The 13,767-nt window shown below is 55.7% G+C and overlaps 2 protein-coding genes across 2 annotated transcripts; both read left to right on the forward strand.

The window, feature by feature from the left end:
• Positions 1-345: 345 nt before the first annotated feature.
• Positions 346-2,422, forward strand: UPK2 (uroplakin 2; the record flags this gene model as incomplete). Its single annotated transcript, XM_081099241.1, has 5 exons — positions 346-421; positions 844-975; positions 1,128-1,266; positions 1,618-1,688; positions 2,266-2,422. The coding sequence occupies 5 exons, from the start codon at positions 346-348 to the stop codon at positions 2,400-2,402; spliced, it is 555 nt and encodes a 184-aa protein (XP_080955367.1). The 3' UTR covers positions 2,403-2,422.
• Positions 2,423-5,829: 3,407 nt separating this feature from the next.
• FOXR1 (forkhead box R1) lies at positions 5,830-13,393 on the forward strand (the record flags this gene model as incomplete). Its single annotated transcript, XM_081099359.1, has 6 exons — positions 5,830-5,890; positions 10,802-10,876; positions 10,978-11,228; positions 11,446-11,669; positions 12,709-12,929; positions 13,365-13,393. 6 exons carry the CDS (start codon positions 5,830-5,832, stop codon positions 13,391-13,393), a joined length of 861 nt encoding a protein of 286 aa, XP_080955485.1.
• Positions 13,394-13,767: the final 374 nt, after the last annotated feature.

Raw genomic sequence — 13,767 nt, forward strand, 5'->3', positions numbered from 1 at the left:
CAAAACCACGGGTGTCCTTCCAGGTGTGGGTCCCAGAAGAAGGGGGGATTTCCACCCCTCCCCCCACCTTAGTTACCACCACCACCCCCTCTGCAGCTGACTAAGCCACCAAGATGCTTACTCTGGGCCTGAGGGCCACTCCCCATCCTGAAAAACTTGTCTGCCCTCCCCCCCCCCACCCCGCACCGCCCCCCAGGCTAGAAAGCCCAAGGGGCAGGTTGGACAAGATTCCTGTCCAGCCCCTCCCGCCACAGGACAAAACCGGCAGCCCCAGGGGCAAGGCATCACTTGCCTCTGGAAGGGAAGCCCCAGCCGCCAGCATCCATTCCAGCTCCCAGCCCAGCTATGGCATCCCTGCTACCCAGCCGGACCTTGCCCTTGACCCTGGTCCTGATGGTTGTCCTGGCCCCCGGGGCTGCAGGTCTCTGCCATTTGGGGGGAGGGGGTCTGGGCCTGGACGGGGGTGGTGCCCCCCTGTGCCTTCCAGACTCAGAAAGAGGGGCTCATCTGGTCAGTCGGGGGTGGGGACTGGCGATGGCAGTGACTGGTCATCGGTCATTGAAGCCATCGGCCACTGAGCCCAGTGCACACTCCTGTCCTTGTCCTGGCCCAGGAGGCAGAGCGGCCTCGGGAAGGCTCCGAGGCTGGGTAGGGGTGAGGCTGGGCCCACTGGATCTGCAGGTTTGTAGGGTAGCCAGCTTCTGCAGCCCGCGCCTGCCACCTGGCGGTCGGACCAGCAAACGTCCGTGTTCTGCCAATGTCCCGCAGGGTGGGAGAGGCAACTAAGGGGGGGGGCAGGTCTGACAGTGGGGGCCAACTAACTTCCTCCTGGTACCCCAGCAGTCTTCAACATCTCAAGCCTCTCCGGCCTGCTGTCCCCGGCGCTAGCGGAGAGCCTGCTGGTTTCCCTGCCCCCCTGCCACCTCACAGGGGGGAACGCCACCCTGATCGTCCGGAGAGCCAATGACAGCACAGGTCTGCCCCCCTGTCCCTGGCGCCCCCCCGCATGCCTGCTCCCGCACGCGCCTTCCCTCGACCCACCCCGCTGCTGGGCCCACACTGTCAACTGCCCCTTCTCCTCGGGGCCTCCAGAAGCCTGACCGCCTTTCACCCCGATTCCCCCGCAGTGGTGACATCCGGCTTTGTGGTGCCCCCCTGCCGTGGGCGAAGGGAGCTGGTGAGTGTGGTGGACAGCGGGGCTGGCTTCACGGTCACCCGGCTCAGGGCATACCAGGTGACAAACCTGGCGCCAGGAACCAAATACTAGTAGGTGCCATGTCCAGGCCTGCGCCCTTGGGGGAGCGAGGGGTGCCGGGTCCTGGCAGGTGGCGGTCGTGGTGGGATGTGGTCACCCTGGGGATGTGGTCATAGCTAAAGGCTCATGAACGGGCCTCTCCAGCCAATCAGTGATTCTCTCTTATGGATGTTTCTCTCTCCCTCTGCCTTCCTCTCTGAAATCAATAAAAATATATTTAAAGAATAAAAAAGAGCAGGCCTCTCCCAGAGGAGGCACCGTGGAGGCAAATGGGGAGACCTGGCTGATGTCCCTCTTCTCCCAAGTCCCAGACGCCCCCTGAGGATCCTCTCTCCTTTCTCTCCTAACCCTCCCCCCAAAAGCGTCTCCTACCGGGTGCAGAAGGGGACAGCCACTGAGTCCAGCCGAGAGGTCCCCATGTCCACCCTTCCGCGTGAGTAACCCACTCCCTCTCAGCTCCAGCCGCAGACCCCCCTGGCCCTTCCCAGCACCGCCAGCCCCCCTGGGGCTCCCATGGCGCCTTTGCCCCCCTCTATCCTAGCACCGAGCCCTGGGCATTTTATTTTATTTATTTATTTTTAATTGATTGATGAGCGAGAGAGAGAGAGAGGCATTGATCTGTTGTTCCACTGATTTATGCACTCATTGGTTGCTTCTTGTATGTGCCCTGACTGGGGATCAAACCCGCACCCTTGGCGCATTGGGGCAGCGCTCTAACCAACTGAGCCACCCGGCCAGGGCCAGCCCTGGACATTTTCACTGTGTTGACTCATCTTCCCGCTGAACTGAAGGTTCTCTGGAGGGGGACCGGGTGCGATTGATTTCTGTAGCCTCCGTGAGTGACGTGAGTGGCGCAGGAGTTGCTCCCTAGACGGTTACTGGGTGGATGTCTGGATCCCTGGGATGGCCATTGGACGCTGGCTGAATAGGCAGATGAAAGGGCGCCTGGCGGAATGGCTGGAGGAGGCAGCAAGCTGAGTGCCCTCAGACCTCCCGGCTTCCCCCCGCAGGACGCAAGGGGGCCTCCATTGGGCTGGGGATGGCCCGCACGGGGGGCATGGTGGTCATCACGGTGCTGCTGTCCGTCGCCATGTTCCTGCTGGTCGTGGGCTTCATCGTGGCCCTGGCACTGGGCGCCCGGAAGTGAGGAGGCCGAGTGGGCACAGGGGGCTCGGCCAGCAGGTCAGCACTGGCCAGCTCTCCAGTCCAGAGCGGGGCCTTTGCTCGAGACAAGCCGCCTGTTCCGTCCTCACCACTGGTCTGGCTCCTCGGTGCCTTCGCGCCCCTCGTCCCCCTCCCTTTGCTCCACCCCTTGTCTCCAGGCCTCCCTTTCCCAGCTCTCCCTGGCCTCTTCCTCACCCTGCTCCTGTCAGAACGGAGTTTCCTCCCCTTTCACTTCCTTAATTGCCTCCAACAACAATTCCGCCCCCCACCCAGTGCACTGAGCTCCGACAATAAAGTGGCTCAGTTGGTTGGGCATCCTGTGCCCCAAAGTCCCAGTCAGGGCACATGCCCAAGTTACGGGCTTGATCCCCAACAGGGGGTGTACATGAGGCAGCTGATCCATATTTTGCTCTCACCTCTCTCTCTTCCTTTCCCTTTCTCTCTGAAATTAATAAAAAATATGTTTAAAAAATAAATTAATTAAATTGGCTGCTGCCTCTGCTGCACATGTTTCCCGTCTGCGGCCCCCACTTTGGCCTGAGGCGACAGATTCTGCGTCCAGGCTGCTCGGCGCTTCCAGGCCCCTCCCTGCCCCATAGCTCAGCTCCTGAGGAGACAGGAAGGGGCCAGAGGAGGGAACTCAGTAGTCAGAGTCCTCAGACCCACACCTAGCTGTGGGGCTGTGCACCCTCCGCAGCGAGCCCCCAGCCAGGGGCTGGTGCGCCATGAGGGGACCTGTGGGTGGGTGGCACGGGTGCCAGCTGGCAGGGACAGGGGAAGCGATTGGAGGCTCTTACTAGGGAGAGACAGAGGGCCACCAGGAGGCCAGTCCTGGAAGTGGGGGATGGGAGAAGAGGCTGGAGTGGCTCTAGACCAGTGATGGCGAACCTATGACACGCGTGTCAGAGGTGACACGCGAACTCATTTTTTTGGTTGATTTTTCTTTGTTAAATGGCATTTAAATATATAAAATAAATATCAAAAATATCTTTGTTTTACTATGGTTGCAAATATCAAAAAATTTCTATATGTGACACGGCACCAGGGTTAAGTTAGGGTTTTTCAAAATGCTGACACGCCGAGCTCAAAAGGTTCGCCATCACTGCTCCAGAAGGAGGGAGCAGACGTATAACCTGGGGGACAGAGACAAGAGCAGGACAGTGTGGTAACTGAGGGAAAAGAGCAGTTACCTCATTCACTTAAAAACATTTTTTAATCCTCTCCGGAGGATATTTTCCCATCGATGTTAGAGAGAGTGGAAGAGAGAGGGAGAGACAGAGAGAGACATCGATGTGAGAGAGACACATCCATGGGTTGCCCCCTGTATGCTTGTCGACCAGCTCCAGGGCCGGGGAGGAGCCTACAACAGAGGTACCTGCCCTTGATCAGAATCGAACCTAACCCTTTCGTCTGCAGGCCAACGCTCTATCCAGTGAGCCACACCTGAAAAGGAAAATGGGGTGGGGGTGGGGGGTATACCCTAGTTCAGCATCTGGTTAAAACTGTAGTCTTACTCCCCCACTCTGACTGACCTGGGTGGAGCTACAGAGCCTAACCCCAGGGCCCGCCACAGCTGACGTGGGTGGACTGCGGGGATCCTCAGGGGCCGCCACAGGAGGCGATATACAGATCAGAGCCTCCCAACCAGTCCAGTTCAGGCTGTGGATCCAGAATTCCCCTGGACCTGCAAAGTAAAGGTTAAACTTTCCTCCCTCAGAGCTGGCTCATCATTCTCCTGTGCATTCTGCCACCACACCCTGACCAGGAATCGAACTGTGGCTTCCTGGTTCATAGGTGAATGCTCAACCACTGAGCTACACCGGCCAGGCCAGAAAACAAATTTCTCAATTGATTTTTATAGAAATAGAGGGAGGGAAGGAGGGTAGGAGCGAAGACATAGATTTGTTCATTTATTTATGCAATCAGTGGTTGCATTACTGTATGTGCCCTGACATGGGATGGAACCTGCCACCTTGGTGCACTGGGAGGACAGTTCAACCACTGAGCTACTCGGCCAGAGTCAAAACCAAATTTATATAAAGGATATCACTGGGCCCTGGCTGGCTTGCTCAATGGATAGAGTGTTGGCCTTCGGACCAAAGGGTCCTGGGTTCGATTCCACTCAGGGGCACGTACCTTGGTTGCAAACTCCTCCCTGGCCCGGGCGCTGATCAGGCTCACACAGGAGGCAACCAGTCGGTGTGTTTCTCTCACACTGAGGTTTTCTCTCTGTCTTTCCCTCTCTTCCACTCTCTCTAAAAACGAATGGAAAAACACCCTCGGGGAAAGATTAACAACAACAAGAAAAGGATATTATTGCGACAATGTTCTCATTTCTGATTTCCTGGTTATGTAAGCCAATATCCTTGTTTTTAGGAAATACACACGGAAGTCTTTAATGGTAAAGAGGCATGATATCTACAAATACTCTTTTTTTAAAAAAAATATTTTATTGATATTTTACAGAGAGGAAGGGAGAGAGATAGAGAGCCAGAAACATCGACGAGAGAGAAACATCCATCAGCTGCCTCCTGCACATTCCCCACTGGGGCTGTGCCCGCAACCAAGGTACATGCCCTTGACCAGAATCGAACCTGGGACCCTTGAGTCCGCAGGCAGACGCTCTACCCACTGAGCCAAACCGGTTAGGGCTACAAATACTCTTAAACAGCTCAGAAAAAATACTATATATATATATATGTATATATATGGAAAGAAAATTAAATGTGATTAAATGTCAGTAGTGTAATTGCTAAATTACAATATTTAGGTATACAAGAGTTTTTATAGTATTCTTAGGATTTTTCTATAAATTTTAAGTTATTAAAAACAAAATTTAAGCCTGGCCAGCGTGGCTCAGTGGTTGAGTGTGGACCTATGAACCAGGAGGTCAGGGTTCGATTCCGGTCAGGGCACAGCCTGGGCTGTGGGCTGGATCCCCAGTGGGGGGCCTGCAGGAGGCAGCCGATCTCTGATTCCCTCTCATCATTGATGTTTCTCTCTCTCTCCCTCTCCCTTCCTCTCTGAAATCCATAAATTTAAAAAAGCACCATTTAATCCCATCTCCACGATGTTCTACAGACTCGATCTCGGATAAGCCTTAAAACCAACCGGAACTTGTAGGAAGTTAATACTGTCTCGGAGTCATTCTTAGACGAACTCAGCAGAGGGAGGTTTGTGCAAACGCAGCGGGAAGGGGCGAGCGCAGCGGCCGCAGCGCAGGTGCCGTGGGTCCGGGGGCGCGGGCCGAGGCCGCCCCGACCCAATCACGCGCGATTGGAGGCAGCTGCGCGGGCCTCGGCCTCTTCCCGCCCACGGGCCGGGCTGCTCCGAAGGTGGACCTGCGGCTGCAGCGCCTGGACCTCTGGGCCGGCCTCCACGGCCAGGTCCCGGGGCTGCGGGACTGGGACATGGGCAACGAGTGCTTCCTGGCCAGCACCACCGCGCACCTGCCCCCCGCCGAGCAGAACCGTGAGCCTGCGGGGGTCCGGGCGGTGGGGGGTGGGGCAGGCCAGGGGGCCCGCTGTGGGTCCGTCGGGCGAGCCCACACTGCCTGGCGTGGGGGCCGCGCCCTTAGCTGGAGGCCCCCTGCCCGGAGCCGCCCCGGGCGCCTGCGCTCGGCCCGCCCGACGGGACCTTCCAGGCCGCCCCCGCCCTGCCCCCGGGCGCACATGGTTGGCCGCGCTTCTCCCGTGAGAGACCGTGAGGACGGTCCCGCCGTGGCTGGGTCCCGCCTGGGCCCACGGTCTGGCGCTTAGAGGGCTCCCCACTGGCCGAGGGCAGGCCGGCGTCGGGGTGCAGGGAGTTGAGGCGACCACCTCCCGGCCCGGTGCGCCCTGGCCACCTGTCGGGGCCAAGGACTGGGACTCACCGGCCCCCCGGGGTCACCGCCCCACCTGCCCTGCCCGCCCTGTGTTTGCCCAGCCGAGGCGGTGGTGTTAGGCCCCGTCTCTGGACCAGCTGTTCAGCATTCCTTGTTACCCTCATTTACATAATGCTCATCGCCCCCTTACCATCTTGTGTCCTTTCTGTTTTCTGTGAAGACTCGTCCTGGTCCTCTTCTTGCTGTGTCCTCATGTGGTAGAGAGAGGGGTTTCTTTTATTTTTAATCTATTTTTATTGATTTCAGAGAGGAAGGGAGAGGGAGAGAGAGAAGCATCAATCAATGATGAGCGAGAATCAGCCGCCTCCTGCACGCCCCACTGAGGATGGAGCCCACAGCCCGGGCCTGTGCCCTGACGGGGAATTGAACCGTGACCTCCTGGCTCATAGCTGAGCCGCGGGCCGGGGGATATCACATGTCTTTGGAGAGCTATTCAGGTTGCTGACTAGACCTGGTCCCCTGTGTGTGACGGTTGTGCAGTAGCCTACCCTCTGCAGATGCTCACTCTGCACTTGAGGAAGGAGACCGATCGCCTCCAGCTCTTCGCCACCATAGAGCAGTGCCGATGGCCGTTCCCTGTGGTCACTGATCCGAGGAATATTCAGCGAGCGCCTCCGATTTGCTAGGCACAGCTCCTGATCCATAATGAAAGAAAGGGACCCGCTGCCATGGAGCTTCCGTTCCCCTGGAACAGACAACCCACTGGCTATGTGCTCACTCGTGTGTTAAGAGGTGATGCCTGGGAGAGGGGAAAGGACACGGTAAGAAGGGCTCGGAGTGGGGGGCAGGGAGGTGGTGGCAGCTGCAGTGTAAGCAGGGCACCAGGTTGGCTTCATTGGGAACATATTTGCGCATCGAGTGGAAGGAGGTGAGACGGAGCCAAGAGAACCACATTTAGAGGGAGTTTCCCAGGCAGGAGGAATCGCCAGTACAAAAGCCACTAGGAAGGAATATGCCTGGAGGGTGTGAGGAGCAGTGAGGAGGCCCGTGCTGCTGGGTGAAGGAAATGAAGAGGAGGCTACGGGTGTGGCCTGGAGACTAGGAAGAGCTGCCTTCCCCTTTAAGGACATCGGGTCGACTGTGAGTGAGGTGTGGCATGTTTGGAAGGTTTGAGCAGAGGAGACAGTCACCAGCTCATGAGCGTGTGACCTGTGTGGTTGCATAGGATGACTATACTTAATTCAGTGTGCTGCTGTAACTGTCGAGATTTTTAATAAATTTTTTACAAGGAGCTCTGCAAGTTATGTAGCTGATCTGGCATGGTCTATAGTCTGAGAAGATCACTGTGGCTGCTGTGCTGTGGGTACACTGTACACATAAAGAAACTGGGCGTTCGCTGGTGTGGCTCAGTAGATAGAGCATTGGCCTACAGCAGCCATGGGCAAACTACGGCCCGCGGGCCGGATCCAGCCCGTTTGAAATGAATAAAACTAAAAAAAAAAAAGACCGTACCCTTTTATGTAATGATGTTTACTTTGAATTTATATTAGTTCACACAAACACTCCATCCATGCTTTTGTTCCAGCCCTCCGGTCCAGTTTAAGAACCCATTGTGGCCCTCGAGTCAAAAAGTTTGCCCACCCCTGGCCTACAGATTGAAGGTCCCGGGTTCAATTCTGGTCAAGGACACATACCTCAGTTACAGGCTAGATTCCCAGCTCTGGTAGCAACCATTCGATGTGTCTCTCTCACATCGATGTTTCTCTCTATCTCTCCCCATCCTTTCCACTCTCTAAAAATCACTGGAGCCCAGCTGGTGTGGCTCAGTGGTTGACTTTCTACCTATGAACCAGGAGGTAAGGGTTCAATTCTCGGGCAGGGCACATGCCCTGGTTGCAGGCTCTATCCCCAGTGTGGGGCATGCAGGAGGCAGCCAATCAATGATTCTCTCACCATTAATGTTTCTCTCTCCCCCTCCCCCTGCTTTGAAATCATTAAAAATACTTAAAAAAAAATAAACTAAATGGGAATATGCCCTCAGGTGAGGATTAACACACACAAAAAGAAAACAAATTATAGGATCGTAGAAACCAGGAGACTAGTTACTGGAAAGCTATTATTTTATTCAAACAATAGATGATGCTAGACTGGACAACCAGGATGGTAGTAGAGGATGTGATGAGAAGGTAGACCAGCTAGGTCTAGGGTAGAGGGGATGTGTGGTGTGAGAGAGGTTAGAGGGTGCTTCCTCCCAAGTGTTTGGCTAAGTAAGTGGAAGAATGGAGTTGCTTTCTACTGAGAGAAGCTTCGGTAGAACAGGCTTAGGGAGAAACTAGGAATTCTGTTCTGGACAGGCTGAGCCGAAATGCTTTTTCCATATCCAAGTAGAAATGTTGAGTAAGAGGTAACTATATGTCTGGAGTTCTGGAGGTGTGGACTGCAGGTATGGATTTTGAAAGTCTGGTATAGAGGTGAGAAGAGAGAAGGAACAAGGATGAGCCCTGGGGCCATCACATTGTAAAGAGATTGGAGAGAAGAGAGATAACCAGCAAACCCCGAGGAAACGACCATGGAAAATCCAAACGGAGACCTTGGGAAACCACTCACACCGGAAGTGAGTGTTCCGAGGAAGGCGTGGCTAGCTGAGAGGAATGCTGCTGGGGCCTGCTGAGCGGTGGGCTGACAATTGGATCTAGCACAACAGAGCCCGGCCCATGTGGTTCGGGGAAGCGGTGGAGAAGCCTGATGGTGTCAACCTGAAAACATTCCAACATGGAAAGAATTTTGTGAGTTTATTTGAGCCAAACTGTCAACAACTGCCGGGAAGCAGGATCGTTCTCCGGAGAGGGCGGGTTACACCTGCATGTACACATTGCAAGCAAAGGAGGCAGGAAGGTGGGTGACATGAAATCCATTGGCAGTAGGCTAGGGAGGCGGGAGAAAGGAAAGCGGGAAACTTCTGTGATTGAATAAAAAGTAAAGGGTAGCTAACAACAATTAACATGATAACAGTGCTGGGCGTACAGCACATTAGGTTGTGCCCCAAGGGGTCCGGAAAAAGGGAAGTTACAAGTTACCCAGACACTTCAAGGGTGTGTTATCACAGAGGCAAAAAGACAGGCTCAGTGAAGGGAACGGCTGGCCTGGTCAGTGAAGATACCGGCCTAGGAGGTGACTGCCCACCATCACTGCCTTTAGTTCAAGTGTAATTTCAGACCGTCCTTTGTGGTGACTTTAGGTCCGAGTTTGCCAGCCCGCCAGGCGGCCTCCCCTGAGCTGTCAGGTCAGCACGTGGCTCCTTTCGTCCATAATAGCAATGAACCGTGTAAACAGGAAGAAGAAAGAGTGTTTCTGGCTAAAGAAACAGCTTGTAGGAAGGCCTGGGATCGAGAGTGTGGTCTGTGGGAGATGGTGGAGGACCTGGGAAGAATGTTGGACATTCTCAAGGAGTATCTTTAGACTTGGCCCGAAGGCAATGGAAAGCCATTTCAAAGCTTTACCGCAGGCTGACAAGATTGGGTTCCCATGTTCAGGCAATCATTCAAACTGTCATACGATCAGTTAAAGAAAAGAGGATAAACTGATAGACGGGCCCTTTGGGTCATGGCCTGGACTAGGATGCTCAGACTTGACCGTTGATTTGCTGTGGCTGTCCGGGACAGAGAAGCGCCAGAGCGATTTCCAAGTGCCTGGCCTGAAAGGCTGGGTAAGAGGTGGGGCCACGTGCTGAAACAGGAACCCAGGAGGAAGATGGAGTTTAGTTTTATTTATTTATTTTTAAATTGGAGTTTAGCCCTAACCGGTTTGGCTCAGTGGATAGAGCGGTGGCCTGCGGACGGAAGGTCCCAGGTTCGATTCTGGTCAAGGGCATGTACCTTGGTTGTGGGCACATCCCCAGTAGGGGAGTGTGCAGGAGGCAGCTGATCGATGTTTCTAACTCTCTATCCCTCTCCCTTCCTCTCTGTAAAATATCAATAAAAAAATTTTTTTTAAAAAAAACAGCTTCTAAAAATTAATAAATAAAAAATAAATTGGAGTTTAGTTTTAGAAATGATGTCAGACCTAGCAGCTTTGGCTCAATGGATTGAGTGTCCACCTGCAGACTGAAGGGTCCTGGGTTTGATTCCAGTCAGGGCATGTGCTGGGGTTACAGCGCGGGCTCGATCCCCAGGGGGGCGTCCAGGAGGCAGCCAATCAGTGATTCTCTCTCATCATTGATGTTTCTATCTCTCTCCCTCTCCCTTCCTCTCTGACATCAATTTTAAAATATTTTTTTAAAACAAAGAGCTAGTAGAGAAGTCTGGATAAAGATTTGAGTTTGTAGAAGGTGACCGAAGCCACAGGCGCTCATCAGGCCCTTCCGGGACAGGGCACACGGTGTGAGAAGAGAAGAACGCAAATGTGCACGAGGTCCGAGAAGGAAGGAAAGCTAGTAGAATATGGGGGCACAGCTCCCCACGCAGGGCTGACGGCCCCCCACAAGCCGCAGAGCCCAGGGCCCTGGGACCACAGTGGAAGTCCCGGCACATTTTGACCCTCTTCCGTCTGTCGTTTGCCAGTTGCCAGATACAGACTCCGTGTGGTTGAGCCACCACGACTGCCTGTGAGGAAAAGCCCCGCCCCTGATGAAGATGGTGAGTGTGGCAGTGAGTGCTCTGGCGTGGTGGCTCCAAGGCCTGGGGTGGACCCCCAACGCCGTGAGCTAAGGCGCCCAAACTGCTTTCTCTCTGCACAGGTCCAGACACTGAGCCCAACCTGTGGCTGTGGGTGAACCCCAACATCGTGTTTCCCCCTGGAAAGCTGGAGGTCTCACAGCCCAGGAAGGGGGAGGGCTTGACCAGCATACTCCCCTCCCCTCCGCTGCCCCCGAAAGAGGAAGACTGTGCCCACTGCTCAAAGGTCGATGCCGTGGAGCTGCTGCCTGCGTCCTCCAGGGAGCAATCTCCCCCTCGGCAGCAACTCCCTTCTTCCCCCAGCAGCTCGGAGGTGGGGGTCTCTGGGGTTGCAGGCGGGATGGGCAAAGGGATGATGCATCGCAGAGTTCTGGTGTTCAGGGACCACAGGGTTCATGGGCTCAGAAACCAGCTGTGCCCTTGGGTTGGGGACCAGTCCAGATGATGGCCTGCACCACGGCCCCTTCCCGCCATTGCACCCGAGGACAGGCCATGGAGTCAAGACCAGTTCCTGCTCTGTACTCCTCCAGGTCACAGAAGAGGAGGCTAAGGACCAGCACGACCGCTCCTCTGTGGCTCTCCTGTCCCCGCACAAAAGGGCCCCCCTCCAGAGTCGGAGGCTCCGGCAAGCCACCAGCCAGGAGGGGAGGCCCTGGCCCCGGCCCCCCCTCAATTACTTCCACCTCATAGCACTGGCACTAAGAAACAATCCCCCCTGCGGCCTCAACGTGCAGCAGATCTACAGTTTCACCCGGTATGTGCCGTGCGGGGCCGTGAGGAGGGGGAGGGGTGGGGCCCCTGGTCTGCAGCCTTCCAGTCCACCCAGCCCTTGGCTGCTGCAGACCCAAGAGGACAGGTGTGTTCTCAGCTCCTCCCCCAGGCACTGGTTCTGGGTTGTCCCTAGATGTGTGTCCACATATCACACGTAGGGAAGACATCCACCTCCATCCGCTCTCACATTCGAAAACTCGATTCTTTTTACATCTTAGTTCTTTTTTTTAAAATATATTTTTATTGATTCCCCCTCCGAGCTGCTGGGGGAGGAAGGGAGAGAGAGAGAGAGATAGAAAGAGATAGAAACATCAATGATGAGAGAGAATCATTGACTGGCTGCCTCCTGCACGCCCCACACTGGGGATCGAGCCCACAACCCAGACCTGTGCCCTGATCAGGAATCAAACCATGACCTCCTGGTCGATGCTCAACCACTGAGTTCTTTAAAACATAAATTCCCCTGGGTGACAAATTCTCCCACCTCCCTCTAAAGATCATCTAGTATAAAGTCTGGGTTCCCCAACAGTCTCCCCCATGCTTTCGCTGTGGACAGTACTGCTGGGACAGCTCCCCGTACCCCGGGGCACATCACGGAGAAGGGACTCACCTAGAGCTTTGGTGGTCATGCACACACGCGTGTGGGGCCTCTCAGACCCCTTCCTAGAGCAGAAGAGCCTCAGAATATTCATCCTCGAGTGGTATCCCTCCTTGACCAGGCTGCCTCCTCCAGGAGTTGGTTGGCCTAATTTACACTCGGTTGCTGTTGCACGTCAAGGTCCCCAGTTCTCAGAGGGAGGGAGGCTAGGGAGCCTAGGGAGCCTAGGGTCGGGGCAGGAAAGGGCCTCATTGAAAAGACAGGGTCTGTACCCACCCTATGCCAGGTGGAGGTTTTGCCACGGGCACAACCAGCAAAGAGCCTTCCCCTGGAGGGGGGGCTGAGGGTCCTGGCCCCTGGGGAGACATGCTCAAGGACAGGGCGGGCCTAGGAAAGCGCCTGTCCTCACGGGCCTTGTCCTCAGACAGCATTTCCCCTTCTTCCGGACGGCGCCTGAGGGCTGGAAGAACACCATCCGCCACAACCTCTGCTTCCGAGCCAGCTTTGAGAAAGTGCGGGCCAGCACGCCGGCCGGGGCCTGCCTCTGGAAGCTGACGGAGGAGGGCCGTCGCCGCTTCCAGGAGGAGGCCGGGGCCTTGTCCTCCGCGCAGCTGGAGCGGATCCAGCAGTGCATGAGCCAGCCAGGTGCGCGGCCCGCCTCACGGTGTGTGTGGGCGGCGGGGGGGGGGGGGGGGGGGGCGGGGGCTGAAGATCCTGGCCCGAGGCTGCATGTGCAAGGAAGGAAACACGCCACGGCAGGAAGGGGAGAGGATAGCAGGTCTGAGGTGGGGTGGGGGGCGGGTGCTGCCTTAGGTGGGACCAGTCTCCCTGGGACTTGGGTCCAGGGAGTTGATGGGGAAACAGCTCAGATGCCATTGGTGCTACTCACAGGCCAGCAGCCTGGGGACATGGTGGCCAGTGTCGGGCCTGGCATGAGAGATGGTGTGCAAAAGGGGCTTTTTCTCTGCTGGACACCAGGATGCAGATTCTGAGGCTCTTGAGCTCCTCACACTCAGAGAGAGACCACCTGTGAGGCTCCGGGCTCGGGGCAGCGGGCTCCTCTGACTTCTTCTCTTACAGGTGTGATGCCCTTCCTCTTTGACCTGTAAGTCCAAGGCGGAGAGGCAGCGTGTGCCGTATTAAAGTTCCCTGCAGCAGCCGTGTGTGTGTGGTCTCTGAGGAGGTGGGGGGGAGGGGAGGGGAGCTCTGAGGTTGGGAATGGGGTGCCCTCCGAGCTGATGGATGCCCCAGAGGCAATGGGCCAGTGGTCTGGTGTGCAGCAAAGGGGTCCCATACTCTTCCTCTCCTCAAAGGAAAAAAATACTTATCGTCTTTGGGATCCTGGTGCAATTCCCACCTTTCCTTTCTAAATATTTTTTTATTAACTTCAGAGAGGAAGGAAAAGGGAGAAATGGAAACATCAATTATGAGAGTCACTGATCAGCTGCCTCCTGCAGGCCCACCACTGGGGATCAAGCCCACA

The sequence above is a fragment of the Myotis nattereri genome (assembly GCF_964212035.1).
Source record: "Myotis nattereri genome assembly, chromosome: 9".
In the NCBI taxonomy this organism is placed as follows: Eukaryota; Metazoa; Chordata; class Mammalia; order Chiroptera; family Vespertilionidae; genus Myotis; species Myotis nattereri.